General features: G+C 35.0%; 1 protein-coding gene across 1 annotated transcript in view; it reads left to right on the forward strand.

The window, feature by feature from the left end:
* CCDC39 (coiled-coil domain 39 molecular ruler complex subunit) overlaps positions 1-20,973 on the forward strand; it is a gene marked incomplete at its 5' end in the record, with an annotated part of 45,981 nt that overhangs the window by 22,821 nt on the left and 2,187 nt on the right. The window contains 5 exons of the mRNA XM_082839720.1: positions 1,646-1,783; positions 3,614-3,822; positions 15,507-15,630; positions 19,835-19,994; positions 20,415-20,521. Of these exons, the coding sequence (XP_082695846.1) occupies positions 1,646-1,783; positions 3,614-3,822; positions 15,507-15,630; positions 19,835-19,994; positions 20,415-20,521 (738 nt within the window). The remainder of the gene's footprint in view (positions 1-1,645; positions 1,784-3,613; positions 3,823-15,506; positions 15,631-19,834; positions 19,995-20,414; positions 20,522-20,973) is intronic.

The following is a 20,973-nucleotide window of genomic DNA, read 5'->3' on the forward strand; positions in this document are numbered from 1 at the left end:
GTGGAAAAGAGCAGAACCGGTTTTGAATGTCAAGGTTACACCACTAACTGATATTTTAACTTTTCTGAGTCCTAGTTTACTCATTTTAAAATGGAAAACTATATTTAATATTATTTTAGGGCATTTGGGAGAATTAGAAGCAATGTATGTCTTAACACAGTGCTTTTAGTAGGTACTCAATAAATGGTATTTTTTTAATTACATAGAATATGAGAATATTAGTGCTACAGAATAATAGGAGGGTGACATTTGTATCTGGACATGTTTTTTGACCCTAGCCTGAATTGTGTCTGTTTTCCTGTGTGAGGATGGCTCTAGTGTTCCTCCTTTTAGCTACCCTGGGGCTCTGTCCATTATGCAGTTGGCTAGTACTTATGCCTATCCCAGCTGGTTTTGACAGAGAGGTAAATAAATTAATAGAAATGCAAGTGAATTTTTAAAGATATTAAAGCTAGTTAAGCTTCTAATGAAGGTTTTCTCTTCTCAATAGTAGCATTAGATTGTAAAGTCATTCTGCATTCTCTTTCCCATGCCACTCCATCTATTATTTTGAATAGTAGAGACAAATTTCTTCTGGTTGAAAATTACCTTAAATTAAAAATTTCATTCTAAAAGTTAATTTTATGAAATCACATCTTTATGTGAAAAAAAATTCTTAATGTCTTGCTTCAATCTTAAGTCCTGATAGTTCAGAGAAATACAGGCAGTGAGAAGGGCAGGGGAGGGAAGAAGGAAGGGACAGAGGAAGAGAGAGAGAGAAAGAGAGAGAGAGAAGGGAGACAGATCTTGGCAATAGAAACTTTTTGCTTTATGTCCCCTAAGAGGGGCTAAGGGGGACAAAGGGAACAAACCTTGTTCTGGTTCTGAGTGGGAGGGAGGATACAAACTGGTATAAAGCTAGAAAACTAATATCTGAGTATGTATGACCCATTTATTCATTCAGTAGAATTAGATCTTATCTAGCATTTTTCTCTCCAGCAGTATGTGATTATATATGTAATAATAATAATAATAATAATAGACACTTCCATGTGTCAAACATTGTTGCACATATTCTTTGACAGTAAATTCTTTAACCCTCACAACAACCCAGGTAGGTAGGTATAGTTATCATCTCCATTTTGGAAATGAGGAAACTGAGGAAGAGTATGTTGCCCACTGGGGTTGGATGGCTAATATATAATTAAGGCTGTCTGATTCCAGAGCTTGTAGTTAACCAAGACCCTATGCTTTCTCAGACTGTTAATGTTTTTACCTTCTGAGACTTGGGTTGAATCAAATAATGAACTCCAGAAGGTGAACCATGTATTTAACCAAAGCTTGAACTCCACCCTCCCATTTCTCCCTGTAAATGGCAACGACTTAATAGTTCAGTTTGAACTGTAATCATACATAATATTTCCTAGAATTATTGAACTCAAACTGAACCCAAACATCAATAGATAATAAAAATGAAAATGCTTCTATGTGAACATCCATGTATATTCTATTAGAGACATAAGACCATGAAGGGTGAGATTTATAATATTATATTATTATAAATATTTAATGGAGCATATAGTTTAATATAAGTCATGTTTAGTAGTATGTATTTAATATTGTTATTTAAAATATGTATTTATGTACTGTTTTTTCCTCTTTACAGAATGATCTTTACTTTATCAAGAAGTCAAATAGTAAAAATCGTGATGAAAAACAGTCCCTCATGACCAAAATAAATGAACTAAACCTCTTCAATGACAGATCAGAGAAAGAACTTAATAAAGCCAAAGCTTTGAAACAGGTGCAATAAAATCATATGTATATATAATATTAAAAAACACATATTTTCATGCTAATTGTAGAAAAATTTAAAATACCAAATTATAAAGAAGAAAATAAGTCACTATAATCACTGTACAGAAGATAAAGTGTTATAGTATATTATTTTCTTTCAGTCTTTTAAAGAAAATTGGCTTTATGTATTATATTCAAAAATTTAAAAGTATATTGCACATGTCTTCTAAACATTAATTATCTTTAAAGGCTTCCTACAGTCCATTGCATGAAGTTACCGTAATTTATTTAACCATCTCCTATTTTTGGATATGTGTTTCTAGTGTTTGGCTATTCTAAATGGTGCTATCATGTACTGTGCACATATTTCGTTGTACAGTTCATGTATCTCCTTAGGATAAATTTCTAGCTGTATAATTATGGTTCAAAAAGTGAATATTTTCGGTGTCTTGAAACTATTTTCAAGCCAAATTGCCTTCTAGAGGGTTCAGTTAATACTCCTACCAGCAGTGTGTAAGCATTCTATTTTACTCACCACCACCAGGGCTGGATAATATAATTTATAAAATTATTGTTAATTTGATGGGCAAACATGGTATCTCATTGTTTTTAGTCTGCACTTTAGAAATTGGTGACATTTTAAAACATTTTATGTTTAAACATAAAATTTAAAATACTTATGTTTCAATTAAAATGTATAAACATTTTTTTCTATTATGTTATATTCCATAATTTTTCTTTTGGATTTCTAGTTCATTTTCTTGCCCATATTTCCATTAGGAGGTTTATATGTTTATTTATTTGGTTGTGCTGGGTCTTAGTGGTGGCATGTGGGCTCCTTAGTTGTGGCTCGTGGGCTCCTTAGTTGTGGTATGCAAACTCTTAGTTGTGGCACACGTGTGGGATCTAGTTCCCTGACAAGGGATTGAACCCGGGCCCCCTGCATTGGGAGTGCAGAGTCTTATCCACTGCGCCACCAGGGAAGTCCCCAGGTGGTTTATATTTTTTAAATGCTTGGCAAAAGATCTTCATATGTTAAAATATTAACTCATAAATATTAACTCATAAATATTTGTCCCATTGTCTTTAAATTTCTATTCAGTTTTTTTTGACATAAAAACTTTTTTTAACATTATATGTTTAAGTGTTTTTCCCTGTATAATTTTTATGCTTAGAAACTTTTTCATCACACTAAAAATCAAACAGATATTTACATTTCTAGTGGCTGCACTGGTTTAATCTCTTACATTAAGTTCTTTCATTCATCTGGCATTTATTTTTGGTACATATGAGATATGGGGATCTAATCTTTTCTCCAGCTAACAAGCTTTGTTTTGAATTTGTAAAATATTATATTCTAGAGTGTTTTTTCTGGGCTTTCTATTCTGAAAATTGATCTATTAGTGTGATCTTGTGTCAGCACTCTACTCATGACTGAACTGTTTTAAAATAAAAAGGTATTTACACATTATTTTGTAAGATTTAGTTTAGAATATAAAAATGCTCATCCATTGGGTTTCATATATTTGCTGGACATTGTAACTTTCAATTTTATAAGTTCTTCTTTTTGTTTTTTTAGTAAACTTGAATTTAAAATTGAATTATAATAAAAGACTTGGAATAACCATAAACCCTTTCCTTAAAATAAAAATAAAAGGAAAATCAGTCATGACTCAGAGCAATCTAAATTTAACCCTAATTAATATCTTGGTCAATGGTCAAATTAGAAAATGTTATATTTTCAAGTTTGACTTTCGTAGCAATAAAAAGGAAATATATTTTGGTTTGGATATGCAAATTATTATTTCAATATTTGACAATTTTGTTATGTTGATAGGATTTGATGATAGAAGACAATCTTTTAAAACTTGAGGTTAAACGTATTCGAGATATGCTTCACAGTAAGGCAGAAGAAGTTCTTTCTCTGGAAGAAAGAAAACAGCAATTACACACTGCTATGGAAGAACGGAATGAAGAAATTAAGGTTCACAAAAAAATGCTTGCATCACAAATAAGATGTGTTGATCAAGAACGGCAAAATATAAGGTAACAATTAGAGTTTTAAAATCCTGCTCACGAATTTTGAAAACGTTAAGAGTAATGTCAGAAGAACTGACTGCTCCCTCCACCACCCTGGATGTCCATCTTTTTCTTATTTGTTTGAAAAAGCTTTTAATATAATACATAGGCCATATTTTAGCTACAAAGCTATGCTATTCCCTCTCTTTCCTTAGGCTAACTCCTCATTCTTTAGAGTTATCCTTTTACCTTAAGATCATTAATCTCCTTGGAACTGATTTTTGTGTATGGTTTGTGGTAAGGGTCCAATAACATGCTTTCCCTTATGGATACCCGACAGCTGCATTTATTGAAGCAATTTTCCCCTAGAGATTTCGCATATCTTTTATAAGATTTATTCCTGGATACATGCTATTTTTTCTTAATGTTACTATCAGTGTTATCTCCTTTTAAAGCATTTCATTTTTGGTTTGTTGCTGGTGTATAGAAATGCAGTTGATTTCTGTATATTAAGTATTCAGCAGCCTTGCTTAAATTTTTATTAATTCTAACAATTGATCTGTAGATTCTACTTTCTAGGTATTTCACTGACATCATTTGCAAATAACAGTTTTGTGTCTTCCTTTTCAATCTTTATAACTTTTCTTGTTCTTACTTTATTGTCCTTGTTATCTAACCTCCAGTTCAATGCTGAATAGCAGTGGTGATTGCAGGTACCCTTGTCTTGCAGGTGGTTGATCTTAAAGGGAAAGTTTTAACTGTTTTATCTTTAAGTATCAAGTTTACTATAGTGTTTTTTTGAGATTCTCTTTATAATATTAAGTGCGTTCCCATCTATTTTCATTCTTTGCTAAGAGGTTGTTTTAATTTGTTTAATCAGGAATGAATGTTGACTATTATATGCTTTTTTTGTACTCACTGATATGATGTAGCTTCTTCAGTCTGTTAATATAATTGAATATATTGATGCTTTTTCAAAGTTAAAACAAACTTACATTCCTGTAATAAATACAGCTATTTGTTACATATTACATTTTGTATGTATCTAGATTTGGTTTGCTAATATTTTAATACAATTTTTGCATCTATGCTTATAATTCTCTTTTTCTCTCCTGCCCTTGTCAAATTATCAGGTTATTAAGGTTACATCTACTTTTATAAAATGATCTTTGTGCTTCTTATTTTTCTACACTCTGCATAAGCTTGTAAAAGAGCAGAATTATATCTTTCTTGAATTTTCAAATACCTCACCAGTAAAGCCATTGGACATCTGGAGTTTTTTGAGGGGGATTTTCAACTGTTGGTTTAATCAATTTATTGGTTATAGGACAATGAAGATCTTGTATTTTTTTCTTGAATCTATTTTAGTAAGTTATATATTTTTCCTAGGAAAAAATTTCCATTTCTTCTAAATTTTCAAAGTTATTACCATAAAGTTGTTCACAATATCATTTTATTATATGTTTAATAGCTGCAGTGCTTGTAGCTTTTCATTCCTGATATTGGTTATTGTGACTTCTCTTTTTTGGGTGGGATAAGTCCTGCCAGTAGTTAATGAATTTTATTACTCTTTGAAAAGAATGAACTCTTGCTGATTTTTTTCTATTGTGAATTCATTTTCTATTTTATTAATTGCTGCTCTCACATTTACTATTTCTTTCTTCTATTTTTGTGGATTTATTTTTATGTTCTTTTCCTAACTTCTTGAGACAAGATGCTTAGCTAATTAGTTTTCAACTTTGAAGGCTAAAGCAATTACCTGAAGTATTACCTAGCTGTATCCCACACAATTCTCTGTAACGGCCAGATATTAAATATTATAGGTTTTGCTGGCCATACAGTCTCTGTTGCAACAACTTGACTCTGCCACTATGGAGTGTAAGCAGCCCTAGACAATATGCAAATAAATGAGTGTGGCTGTGTTCCACTTTATGGACACCGAAATTTGAATTTCATAGAATTTTCATATTTCATGAAATAGAAACTTTCTCTTGATTTTTCAACCATTGTACATTAAAAAATGTAAAAGCCATTCTTTGCTCATGGGCTGTACAAAAACAAGTAGCAGGTATAGGATGGTTTGCTGACCTTGGCTTTTTATCTCTAAGTGGTACCATTCCACTGTATGTGTCTACCCTAATTTATATATATATTTACCTGTTGATGAATATTTCAGTTGTTTCCAGTTTGGGGCTATTACAGATAAAGCTGCTATGAACATATGTGTTCTTGGTATGGACATATGCTTTCTTTTCTCTTGAGTAGATACCTAGAAGTGGAATAGCTGGATCATATGGTAGGTATTCTCTTTGTCTTTCTGTTCTTTCATTGGTTTTACTGAATTTCCCTTTTTTCCTCTTTGTTTGTAGTATGTATATTCTAATTTAAATTATTTTGTTTATTTTTAAATTCAAAAGAAATTCTAATCTTCCTATCTCTCTGAATACTGAAGATTAGTTACTATTATTTTTTCCTTCCTAAAATAGTTACAACTTTTAGCGTGTTTTACTGCTGTATTTCCTTTCTCCATCTTTCATTTATTATTGAAATCACAGATTATAGTTTCGGGTTGTTATTTGTTTTTAATATTATGTCTCTAGTTTGAAAAGAACTCTTTCTTATAACTTGCATTAAACTGTACAGCCAATTGCCAGCAATAATTTCAACCTAGCTTCGTGTTTTACTTGTTTCTTGGTTTAATATTCTTTCATGTATCTTTTGTTATTCTATTTCCTTGGATTCTTATTTCATTTCTCTGGAATATGTTTTGAAACTTTTTCTCAAGAACTGATGTTTTCTGAAATTTTCGAGTCCTTGTATGCTTAAAACATTTATTCGTCCCCATGTTTGAATTACAGTCAAAGTTTGAAAGTGTTTCATATTCTTCCAGATTAAAGTGTGGTTTATGGGAGGTCTGGTTCCAGATAGGGAACCTGGTTTTTGTGTTCTTTCTGGAAGCTTTGGGACAATGTTTTTATTTGGGGGATTTCAGAACTTTCATGGGTGCGTCTGGGTGTTTTATCCTTTTTCATTTTTCTTGTTTGACCCTTGGTGAGCTCCTTCAATTATTTCATTCAAGTCTTTCTTCATATCAGGAAAATATTTTTCTGTTAGTTTTTCAATTTTTTTTTCTCACAACACTCTCTCCATCTGTTGCTTATTTTTAGTGGATGCTTAGTCTTCCAGATTTCTTAACTTTTCTCTCATTTTAATTTTTTATTCTTTTTATTCCACTTTTTAAGATATTCCCTCTCGCCCCATTACAATCCTTTCTGTCTTCTCCCCATCCCCTGCCCCTCTGTCTTTCTCCTCTCTCTATATCATTGATTCAGTCTTTCGACCTGCTTCGTTTCCGACCTGGGCCAGTTCACCCTTCCTTAGGCAACCTGGTGGTCCCCCTCTCCCGGGAGGTCACCATGTTGAGGCCCAACTTAGTGCGGACACCCAATTGGCATAGCACACTACAGTACAGAGCTCGTGGGCTCAAGAGATCCTCCTGCCTTAGCCTCCTGAGTGGCTGTCACTACAGGCGTGTGCCCACCATGCCCAGTATTATTTACTACTTTTAAATTAAAAAGTGGAGATTATTTGAGAGAACTCTTATTCTTTCATTGGTTCTTTCTTTTCATAGCAGCCCATTCTTGTTTTACGGGCATTTTTGGATGTAATATCCTTTCATGTTTTAGAAGATACTAATTAGAATACTTTGAAGGTTTTTTTCTATCCCATACATTATCTTTGTTTCTCCTAGGGTCTATTCTGTCTTTGCTCATTTTGTTCTTTTCATTCATACCGTTAGCTTTTCATAAATGCTGATAATCTTTGGCTCTCTGTTATATTTATTAACAAATGCTTAATTAATAATCATGGTGATTGGTATAGCTGGCTGGTATGGGTTTCTTCTGCAATTAGGTAGATTGCTTTTTCTAACAGGTCTCTCCCCTAACTGGGAGGGCTGACTGTAAGGTCTGGGCTAGTCTGTCCTGTAAGGAGCATAAGGGGTTTATTTTGGGCAACGAAAGGTTTCATTTCTGGCTGGCACTGCCTTTCTCTTTTATTAACCTCCATTGTTGTGGAAGCCTGGAATTACTTCATGCTCTTTTTTGCTTTTCTCTCCAGCTTCAACATACAATGTTAGGAACTCTGGTAATTTTGAGGGTTATCACTGGAGCATAAATAATTCCTGCCAACATTTCTATGTACTTTGAGGGGTTGAGGAGAGTGGCCCAGATGTTCTATAGGCAATCCTTTTATTAATTACCTTGACAGTAGCCTCAGAGATCACTCTTGCTCTTTTTATTTCTTATTACTGAGTTTGGATTTTCTCCAGACTTCTTTGGTGAAAAATGGCTCTTATTACTATATAATCTTCTGAATCTCCATTTTTTTTCATCCTGTCAATCATATCCCATTTGTTTTCCATTTTTCATGAATTCATGAAAAAATTTTCTTTCTTTTCCCAGAGCTGTGGTGGGTTTTTTGGTTTATTTTTCTTTTAATCTTTTCCATTTTAGGAAGGAGGAGAGAGATTCTTGTGCTTAGTCTACCATCTTAAGCTAGAAGGCCAACAAGACTTGTCTTTTAAAATCACATAAAGGACGAGTAAATATTTTCTGATGAAACAATAATAATACTTAAAAATAAGCAAAGCTGTAACTTCTGATACTTAATATATTTTACCATAAACTTTCTTTAGGAGTAGGAACCTGGTATGTTGAAGATTTCTTTTCACCATGATTGGAAGGCTTATTTTCATGAAGTTGTAGCAGGCAAACAAGTCACTGTCCATATTGCTGTGCATATATTAACATTCTTAGTATTATTATTATATAAGTTAAAAAATAGTTTAAAAATATAAATTTACTGGAATAGAAGGAAAAAAGTAACAAGCAGATTTAAAAATCAAAATCTTAGGAGACAATTCTCCAAAGGTTTCTCATATTTCTGCATGCCTTGCAAGGAGAGGCACTGGCTTTCCTGTTCTGGAAAGACAAAGGAGCAAGGTAAAAACCTACAAGACCAAATAAATGAAGATGAAATAGGCAACCTACCTGAAAAAGAATTCAGAGTAATGATAGTAAAGATTATCCAAAATCTCGGAAACAGAATGGAGAAAATACAAGAAGCATTTAACAAGGATCTAGAAGAACTAAAGAGCAAACAGTGGCAAACAACACAATTACTGAAATTAAAAATACTCTAGAAGGAAACAATAGCAGAATAACTGAGGCAGAAGAATGGATAAGTGACCTGGAAGATAAAATGGTGGAAATAATTGCCAGGGAGCAGAATAAAAAAAAAAGAATGAAAAGAATTGAGGACAGTCTCAGAGACCTCTGGGACACCATTAAATGCACCAACATTCGAATTATAGGGGTCCCACAAGAAGAAGAGGAAAAGAAAGGGTCTGAGAAAAAATTTGAAGAGATTATAGTTGAAAACTTCCCTAACATGGGAAAGAAAATAGTCAATCAAGTCCAGGAGGCACAGAGAGTCCCATACAGGATAAACCCAAAGAGAAACACACCAAGACACATGTTAATCAAACTATCAAAAATTAAATACAAACTATTAAAAGCAGCAAGTGAGGGCTTCCCTGGTGGTGCAGTGGTTGAGAGTCCGCTTGCCAATGCAGGGGACACGGGTTCGTGCCCCGGTCCAGGGAGATCCCACATGCCGCGGAGTGGCGAGGACCGTGAGCCATGGCCATTGAGCCTGCACGTCTGGAGCCTGTGCTCCGCAACAGGAGAGGCCACAACAGTGAGAGGCCCACATACCGCAAAAAAAAAAAAAAAAAAAGCAGCAAGGGAAAAGCAACAAATAACATACAAGGGAGTCCCCATAAGGTTAACAGCTGTTCTTTCAGCAGAAGCTCCACAAGCCAGAAGGGAGTGGAATGATATACTTAAAGTGATGAAAGGGAAAAACCTACAACCAAGATTACTCTACCCAGCAAGGATCTCATTCAGATTCGAAGGAGAAATTAAAACCTTTACAGATAAGCAAAGTTTAACAGAATTAAGCACCACCAAACCAGCTTTACAACAAATGTTACAGGAACTTCTCTAGGCAGGAAACACAAGAGAAGGAAAAGATCTACAAAAACAAATCCCAAACAATTAAGAAAATGGTAATAGGAACATACATATCAATAATTACCTTAAAGGTAAATGGATTAAATGCTCCAACCAAAAGACACAGAATGACTGAATGGTTACAGAAACAAGACTCATACATATGCTGTCTACAAGAGACCCACTTCAGACCTAGGGACACATACAGAGTGAAAGGGGATGGAAAAAGTTATTCCATGCAAATGGAAATCAAAAGAAAGCTGGAGTAGCAATTCTCATATCAGACAAAATAGACTTTAAAATAAAGACTACTAGAAGAGACAAGAAAGGACACTACATAATGATTAAGGGATCAATCCAAGAAGAAGATATAACAATTGTAAATATTTATGCACCCAACATAGGAGCACCTCAATACATAAGGCAAATGCTAACAGCCATAAAAGGGGAAATCGACAGTAACATAAAAACAGTAGGGGACTTTAACACCTCACTTTCACCGATGGACAGATCATCCAAAAGAAAATAAAGAAAGAAACCCAAGCTTTAAATGACACATTAAACAAGATGGACTTAATTGGTATTGATCGGGCATTCCATCCAAAAACAAAAGAATACACTTTCTTCTCAAGTGCTCATGGAACATTCTCCAGGATAGACCATATCTTGGGTCACAAAATCAAGCGTTGGTAAATTTAAGAAGATTGAAATTCAATCAAGTATCTTTTCTGACCACAACACTATGAGTCTAGATATCAATTACAGGAAAAAAATCTGTAAAAAACACAAACACATGGAGGCTAAACAATACACTACTAAATAACCAAGAGATCACTGAAGAAATCAAACAGGAAATCAAAAAATACCTAGAAACAAATGACAATGAAAACACAATGACCCAAAACCTATGGGATGCAGCAAAAGCAGTTCTAAGAGGGAACTTTATAGCAACACAATCCTACCTCAAGAAACAAGAAACATCTTGAATAAACAATCTAACCTTACATCTAAAGCAATTAGAGAAAGAAGAACAAAAAAACCCAAAGTTAGCAGAAGGAAAGAAATCATAAAGATCACATCAGAAGTAAATGAAAAGGAAATAAAGGAAACGATAGCAAAGATCAATAAAACTAAAAGCTAGTTCTTTGAGAAGATTAAATTGATAAACCATTAGGCAGACTCATCAAGGAAAAAAAGGGAGAAGACTGAAATCAATAGAATTAGATATGAAAAAGGTGAAGTAACAACTGACACTGCAGAAATACAAGGGATCATGAGAGATTACTACAAGCAACTATATGCCAATAAAATGGACAAGCTGGAAGAAATGGACAAATTCTTAGAAAAGCACAACCTTCTGAGACTGAACCAGGAAGAAATAGAAAATATAAACAGACCAATCACAAGCACTGAAATTGAAACTGTGATTAAAACTCTTCCAACAAACAAAAGCCCAGGACCAGATGGCTTCACAGGCAAATTCTATCAAACATTTAAAGAAAAGCTAACACCTATCCTTCTCAAACTCTTCCAAAATATAGCAGAGGGAGGAACACTTCCAAACTCATTCTACAAGGCCACAATCACCCTGATACCAAAACCAAAGATGTCACAAAGAAAGAAAACTACAGGGCTTCCCTGGTGGCGCTGTGGTTGAGAGTCCGCCTGCCGATGCAGGGTCACGGGTTCGTGCCCTGGGCCGGGGGGGATCCCATATGCCACGGAGTGGCTAGGCCCATGAGCCATGGCCGCTGAGCCTGCGTGTCAGGAGCCTGTGCTCTGCAACGGGAGGGGCCACAGCAGTGAGAGGCCCGTGTACTGCAAAAAAAAAAAAAAAAAAAAAAAAGAAAACTACGGCCAGTGTCTCTGATGAACATAGATGCAAAAATCCTCAACAAAATACTAGCAAACAGAATCCAACGGCACACTAAAAGCATCATACACCATGATCAAGTGGGGTTTATCCCAGGAATGCAAGGATTCTTCAATAATGCAAATCAATCAATGTGATACACCATATTAACAAACTGAAGGATAAAAACCATTATGATAATCTCAATAGATGCAGAAAAAGCTTTCAACAAAAAATTCTCCAGAAAGTAGGCATAGAGGGAACCTACCTCAACATAATAAAGGCCATATATGACAAACCCACAGCCAACATTGTTCTCAATGGTGAAAAACTGAAACCATTTCGTCTAAGATCAGGAACAAGACAAGGTTGCCCACTCTCACCACTATTATTCAACATGGTTTTGGAAGTTTTAGCCACAGCAATCAGAGAAGAAAAAGAAATAAAAGGAATCCAAATCAGAAAAGAAGTAAAGCTGTCACTGTTTGCAGATGAAATGATACTATACATAGAGAATCCTAAAGATGCTACCAGAAAACTACTAGAGCTAATCAATGAATTTGGTAGAGTACCAGGATACAAAATTAACACACAGAAATCTCTTGCATTCCTATACACTAATGATGAAAAATCTGAAAGAGAAATTAAGGAAACACTCCCATTTATCACTGCAACAATAAGAATAAAATACCTAGGAATAAAGCTACCTAAGGAGACAAAAGACCTGTATGCAGAAAACTGTAAGACAATGATGAAAGAAATTAGAGATGATCAAACACATGGAGAGATGTACCACGTTCTTGGATTGGAAGAATCAACATTGTGAAAATGAGTATACTACCCAAAGCAATCTACAGATTTAATGCAGCGCCTATCAAACTACCAATGGCATTTTTCGCAGAACTAGAACAAAAAAATTGCAGAAAAGATCCTGAATAGCCAAAGCAATCTTGAGAAAGAAAAACGGAGCTGGAGGAATCAGGCTCCCTGACTTCAGACTATACTACAAAGCTACAGTAATCAAGACAGTATGGTACTGGTACAAAAAGAGAAATATAGATCAATGGAACAGGATAGAAAGCCCAGAGATAAAACCAGGCACATATGGTCACCTTTTCTTTGATAAAAGAGGCAAGAGTATACAATGGAGAAAGACAGCCTTTTCAATAAGTGGTCCTGGGAAAACTGGACAGCTACAGGTAAAAGAATGAAATTAGAACACTTCCTAACACCATACAAAGAAATAAACTCAAAATGGATTCAAGTCCTAAATGTGAAGCCAGACACTATAAAACTATGAGAGGAAAACATAGGCTGAACACTCTATGAATAAATCACAGCAAGATCCTTTGTGACCCACCTCCTAGAAAAATGGAAATAAAAACAAAAATAAACAAAAATAAACAAATGGGACCTAATGAAACTTAAAATCTTTTGCACAGCAAACGAAACCGTAAGAAAGATGAAAAGACAACCCTCAGAATGGGAGAAAATATTTGCAAACGAAGCAACTGACAAAGGATTAATCTCCAAAATATACAAGCAGCTCATGCAGCTCCATATCAAAAAAACAAACAACCCAATCCAAAAATGGGCAGAAGACCTAAATAGACATTTCTCCAAAGAAGATATACAGATTGCCAACAAACACAGGAAAAGATGCTCAACATCACTAATCATTAGGGAAATGATTAGTGATGTTGAGCAAATCAAACAAAACTACAATGAGGTATCACCTCACACCAGTCAGAATGGCCATAATCAAAAATTTACAAACAATAAATGCTGAAGAGGGTGTGGAGAAAAGGGAACCCTCTTGCACTGTTGGTGGGAATGTAGATTGGTACAGCCACTATGGAGAACAGTATGGAGGTTCCTTAAAAAACTAAAAACAGAACTACCATATGACCTAGCAATCCCACTACTGGGCATATACCCTGAGAAAACAATAATTCAAAAAGAGTCAGGTACCACAATGTTCTTTGCAGCACTATTTACAATAGCCAGGACATGGAAGCAACTTAAGTGTCCATCGACAGGTGAATGGATATAGAAGATGTGGAACATATATACAATGGAATATTACTCAGCCATAAAGAGAAATGAAATTGAGTTATTTTTAGTGAGGTGGATGGACCTAAAGTTGTCATGCAGTGAAGTAAGTCAGAAAGAGAAGAACAAATACCATGTGCTAACACATATATATGGAATCTAAAAAAAAAATGGTTCTGATGAACCTAGGGGCAGGAAAGGAATAAAGACACAGACATAGAGAATGGACTGGGGGCTGGTGAAGGGTAAGCTGGGATAAAGTGAGACAGTAGCGTTGAGATATATACACTACCAAATGTAAAATAGAGAGCTAGTGGGAAGCAGCTGCATAGCACAGGGAGATCAGCTCGGTGCTTTGCGACCACCTAGAGGGGTGGGATAAGGAGGATGAGAGGGAGACGCAAGAGGGAGGGGAGATGGGGATATATGTATGCATATAGATGATTCACTTTGTTATACAGCAGAAACTAACACAACATTGTAAAGCAATTATATTCCAATAAAGATGTTAAAAATTTTTTTTTGGTAAAAAAGAAAATTTATCATCTTAACCATTTAAAAATGTACAGTTAGTAGTGTTAGTATTTTCACATTTTGAGCAATAGATCTCCAGAACTTTTTCATCTTGTAAAACTGAAACTCTATACCCATTAAATATTACCTTCCCATTTCCCCCTTCCCCCAGCCCTTAGTAGCCACTATTCTTTCTGTATGAATTTGACTACTTTAGATACCTCACATAAGTGGAATCATGTAGTATTTCTTTTTGTGACTGGTTTATTTCATTTAGCATAATGTCCTCAAGGACATTATGTAGCATGTGACAGAATTTCCTCTTTAAGTCTGAATAATATTCCATTTTATGTATCTTATTCATTTGTCTGTCCATGGGCATTTGGCTTGCTTCCGCATCTTGGCTTTTGTGAATAATATATGAACATTGGTGTGCAGATATCTCTTTGAGAACCTGCTTTAAATTCTTTAGGATATATACCCAGAAGTGGGATTGCTGGATCATATGGCTCTTCTAAGTTTTTGAGGAACTGCCATGCTTTCCATAGCATTTGCACCATTTTACTGTCCCATTAATAGTGCTTAAAGGTTCTGTTTCTCCACTTCCTCACTAATACTATGTTGGGGTTTTTTTTTCTTTTTGATAGTAGCCATTCTTATGGGTGTGAGGTGACATCTCATTGTGGTTTTGATTTGCACTGGACCATCTTTTAAAAGATGTTTGGATAGTGAGCAGCCTTGGGAGCTAGAGATAGTATCTCCCTCTGCAGCAAAGGTTAGGTATGTTTGCTTACTTTCCATTATAAAATATTTGGATTAACTAAGCTTGAGGTTCTTCAGTTGTGACATAAACCTGCTGTATGTGCAGCATCCATTTGAGCTCCTCCTCACCTGCATGGCACTTCGGGAGTGAGGGGAACTAATGCAAATAGGAAGCTCATGCTACTTGGTGTGCCATGAGTGATAAAGGCCTTTTCCTCTGGCCCGGAAATCTTGTGTTTTTTTGCCAGCATCCATGAAACTGTGGCAGGCTAACTTGTTAGCTTTCAAATTGGGTGAAATCTGAGACCCTTCACACTGAATTATAAAATTGCAATGTGAGAATATATTTAAACTGTTTGAGTTCAATAGTAACAGAAAACTGTCTTCTGTAAGAACAGTAGTCCTTTAAAAGTATATTGTTTTTCAGTGTTTAATTTTTCTTCTCTTTTTCATACTAGTGCTGAGTTTCATGAGCGGCTAAGTAAAATTGATAAGCTGAAGAATAGATATGAAATTCTTACTGTTGTTATGCTGCCTCCTGAGGGAGAAGAGGAGAAAACGCAGGCCTATTACGTAATAAAGGTAATCTGAATGGATTTACAGTTGTGATAGAATGAAGTATTCATTCTTTCTTAGCTCTTTGTTAAAAACCAAAATGGCAAATTTATTTTTGCCATGAAATTTCAAATTTCATAGCACTCCAGTAGCTATTACACTTAATTAGGTCATAAAACATGAGTTGCTAGATGGAGGTACTGAAGCATTATTAGTTTTATACACGAGGTCAAAGAGAGGTCTGGACCACTCTGACACTGTTTTTTTGCTATCATTTGTGTCATGTCTTTTTCCCTCATTTATTCAAGGTTCATAATCTCTTTTACTCTAAGACCCACTGTCACTCTGGGTGTCTTGTCCTTAACATGTTGTGACAACCTGTTCAAAACCTCAGGCTCAAAGCTTTACTTCACTGTAGTCATGCACTCATGTGACCACAGCCTAGACTTTATTGTCACCTAGAGCTACACCACCTCTGAATCTTACACTCCAGTTTATCATTGCTGTCCTGGTATGGCAGATAGCTACAGAGGAAGAGGGCTGTTCCTTTGCTTTCGTTTTAGGTGGGAGACAGATCAGGTGAATCTACTGTTGTTTTCTGATGTTTTGAGAGTTGTCTGCCATCTCGTGATTATCTGTACCTTGTAACCCTAAAGGGAAATTTAGAAGTGATCAGGAGTTGGATGCAATTTCCTTCCTGACTACTGCTATATTCATCTTTCCCTTGTAGAAAATACCCTGAACAGGTGTGATTTCCTTTGCAGAGAGGTCTGGGAAGTTACTCTAAACAGTTCAAAGAAGGAATGGAGATTGTAACTTTAGGTCATTTTTCCTGTATCATACATGGATAGGAGTGGGAAAGAGATCTCCAATTCACATCTTTAGAGGATGGCCCTTGTGGATGCACCCTCCATTTGGACTTCTACTTAATCTTCTAAGTTTCCTTCTGTAGCCCTTCTTTAAGGCTGCCCCTAACCTACTACACTGTGTGATATGTCTGCCACTTTGCCTCAGGAAATTCCACCCAACCTATATGAGAAATGAGTCCCAGCTCTCAAACCCTTCTTATAACTCATCAGTCTTTAGTACGTGAGGCTTCTGCCCACTATTAACAGGACTTTCCTCCTCTCAGGTTTTGAAGGTTCCCAAGGGGTGAATTGTAGGCTCTAGTCTGTTAAATGATGGGAAGTAGATAGATGTTGCAATTCCAGCTAAGTTTCTCTACCAACAAGGGCTTTGATGAGTTACATAAAAGCACTGGTGTTAGAGTGCTTTTGTCCATGCCTTGGTTCTATCACTGATTAGGTAGGTGACCTTGAATAAGTTATTTAACCATTTGGGGTCTTAGTTTACTCACTTAAAAAATTAGGGTAATATTGTTACTTTTGTTTTAAGAAGTAAATATATGTAAAGCCCTTAAACAGTGTCTGGAACAAAATGAGCTCAGTGAATATTAGTTATCATTACTGTTATTGCTGTTATGATGATGATGATGAAGTATACACTTCTCAGGAAAACAGGCAAATTTTATGAGGAAGAGTATTCCTTCTGTGCCACTATAGTGAATATGTGAAATTAATCAAGGCTATCAGTTGCCCTTCTTAATTTCCTGATGTCATACTTCACTTTCCTCCAGGGTCCATAGCTTGCCACAGTTATTCACACTTTTTGTTGTCAGCATATTTAAATGTTTTACTCATAACACTTCACATGTGCCAGATGTGTAAAATGGAAACTTTTCTTTATAACTAAAGTCAATCTGGCTTATGTTGAGAAAAATTATCCATGGTCTGAAAATGGGCAAAAGCAATCAGTGGGTGTACAATGATGCCACTGCATGGTGACACCAAAGACCTGGCATTTTCTAGTGTGCCCTCCAGGGATTATCTGATTCTACAGGAGTGCACACCTCTGACTGATTTTCTATTTACCACTGTTTAGAAGTCTAAGGTATTTATGGAATTAGATCAGGATTTTGTATAAATGAACAAATTCAACTCATTTATTTGACAAACAAACTGACCTTGGAGTAGGGAAGTAAATGACTTAATGTTACTCAGCTTACTAGTAGGAAATCCACAACTAAAATCTAGCTGTTTTGATTCATTCTAGCTCTTTCTCCCTACACTATATTTTGAATGAAATGTTTGCTAATTCTAGACTCAACCTGAAAGAATTAGATGTAATTTACCTAAGAACGTTATTTTCTTTGCTAAGCTTAATTTTTTATTATGTACTATTTGCTATAAAAATGTGTAACGTATCTTGAAGCATAATAAAAAAAATAACTGAAAATGTTAAGAATTAAAACATTACCAAAAAAAATTCCAGTGACCACATTCTGGTTTAAATATAGATACTTGGGATTGAATAAATTTACCAATGAAATTATTAGTTGATTTTGACTAAAAATGGGTTTTGGCACTTTATTTTTTAAAATTTTATTGAAGTATAGTTGATTTACAATGTTGTGTTAATTTCTTCTGTACAGCAAAGTGATTCAGCTATATATATATATATTTTTTTTTTTTCCAAATATTCTTTCCCATTATGGTTTATCACAGGATATTGAATATAGTTTCCTGTGTTATACAGTAGGACTTTGTTTATCCATCCTATATGTAATAGTTTGCATCTGCTAATCCCAAACTCCCACTCCTTCCGTCCCCCACTCCCCTCCCCCTTGGCAACCACAAGTCTGTTCTCTATATCTGTGGGTCTGTTTCTGTTTCATAGATATGCTCATCTGTGTCATATTTTAGATTCCACATATATGTGATACGATATTTAGCTTTCTCTTTCTGACTTACTTCACTTAGTATGATAATCTCTAGGTCCATCCACGTTGTTGCAAATTGCTTTATTCTCTTTTATGGCTGAGTAATATTCCATTGTATACATGTACCACATCTTCTTTATCCTTTCATCTGTTGATGGACACTTAGGTTGTTTCCATGTCTTGGCTATTGTGAATACTGCTGCTATGAACATAGGGGTGCATGTATCTTTTTGAATTATAGTTTTGTCTGGGTATATGCCCAGGAGTGGGATTGCTGGATCATATGGTAGCTCTATTTTTAGTTTTTTAAGGAACCTCCATACTGGTCTCCATAGTGGCTGTACCAATTTACATTACCAGCAACAGTGTAGGAGAGTTCCCTTTTCTTCAAACCCCCTCTAGCATTTGTTATTTTTAGACTTTTTGATGATGGCCATTCTGACTGGTGTGAGGTGGTACCTCACTGTAGTTCTGATTTGCATTTCTCTAATGATTAGCGATGCTGAGCATCTTTTCATGGGGGCACTTTTAAATATATATGCATGCTATCCCTCTCAACCCTTAATTGCAGTTCTTTGGAACTGTATGGGTACAACTCTAGAAGGCTTAGCCCAGTGACAGTTAAGCTGGAAAAAGTCACTGAGTATGTTCACTCACTGAGGAATTTTTGGTTTTCAGCAATTTACAGACTTCATTTTTTCTAGCCATATTTATCACAGTTATCTAATTAAAACTTTTAAAAATGTGATTATACATAAAATTTGCTGTTTTAATAATTTTTAAGTGTACAGTTCAGTGGTACTAAGTATATTCATATTGTTGTGCAGTCAACACAAAAGCCATCCCCAGAACTTTATCTTTCAAAACTGAAAGTGTACCCATTAAACAATAACTCCCCATTTCTCCCTCTCCAAAACTCCTGGCAACCACCAACCTACTTTGTTTTTGTGAATCTGACTACTCTAGGTACCTCATATAAGTAGGATCATGCAGTATTTTTCCTTTAAAAAAATGTGACACTTTATGGGTATACTTTGTTCACCTCTTTTACCACTAAGACTTAAAATGAGAAAGTGTGCCAAGCCGCTTTCAGGTGAGAAACATACATTCTTTTTATTTAATATCTAGTTTGAAACCACTTCTAGCTAACCTTATTTCTCTTCTCAGTAAAGTTTATACCTGCTTAACTTTTCGTTCATTTTTGTTGGAGAGTTTTCATCTAAGCTTTGGTTGGTTACTACACTGCCATCATGCTTTTGTAGCCTATGTGCTATATTTGGAAGGCCTTGAGGATTTGGTCTTTTACTTTAAATCAGGTGCAAGAAATAAATGCTTGGTGCTGCATGTAGGCCCCACGGCAAATTGGTATTGTTGTGAGTTAACTATTTCCTGCCCTGAAAACAGACATTCTCCCCCATGATACTTTTAACCAATCTATTCCATTTTTCATAGGCTGCTCAAGAAAAAGAAGAACTTCAAAGGGAAGGTGACAGTTTGGATGCTAAGATCAACAAAGCTGAAAAAGAAATCTATGCTCTAGGAAACACCTTGCAAGTGCTGAACAGCTGCAACAACAATTACAAACAATCTTTTAAGAAAGTGACTCCATCTAGTATGTGGGAATTATTAAAACTTTAAAAATATACATGCAATGAAAGCTGTAGAATTATTTACCTTAAAAAGAGGAACACTATGAGACAAGGAAAACAAAAGTGTATCATGTTTGATTCAGCTGGAAAAACTAATCCCCCTCCTTTAAAATAAGTGCTAAGGTGTTATTTCCATTATTACTTCTAGTGATATGGCATATCACTTCTCTAGGGAATTAATTTCAAATCTGAAGAGAACAGCATATTGGCTGCTCTATGCTGACAAAATAAAAATAGTTATTTCGTGTCCTGTTTTTCAACAACTAGACATAAGGAATTTAACCTTTCATAAAAATAGTTAAAAGTTTAACTTATGTAAGACTTTAAGCTTGCTTTCTACACAGCATGTTAAAAATTTAGAGCAAAAATTCTTTAAATTCTAGGTGCTGAGTATGAGGTAAAAATTCAACTAGAAGAACAAAAGAGAGCTGTTGATGAAAAACACAGATACAAACAAAGACAAATCAGAGAACTACAGGAAGATATCCAGGTAAATTCTACAGGCTTTAGTAATAAGACCTTAGTAAAAGTTAACTATCATTATTCTTTCTTGTTATCTTGTACAAAGACAATTTTTTAGAGAATTAGATAGTGAGAGATGTCTCATTTAAATGAGAAAAAAAATAAGTGATCAAAGTATTAACTAAATTAGTTAAAATCCCAGTGCTAAAGTGTAGGTTAGACTCCTGACAATTACTTGTTGATTAGCTGATGAATCAGAGCTAGCTAATTATGATTTATCCACTAACCTTTTATTTAATGAACTTTATTTCACTTAAATCCTTTAATATCACCTTAAAGATTGTTCCTTAAAAGTCTGAAAGATAAGAAAACAACGTGCTTGGTAATAAGCAGGCTCTATAAACATTTAGATTTTTTTTTTGACTAATAAAGTTGAAGGAACAGGTGATATGAATTAGGAATCTTTGAAAATTGTATGCT

This window comes from Leucopleurus acutus (assembly GCF_964270905.1).
Source record: "Leucopleurus acutus genome assembly, chromosome: 5".
Lineage (NCBI taxonomy): Eukaryota > Metazoa > Chordata > Mammalia > Artiodactyla > Delphinidae > Leucopleurus > Leucopleurus acutus.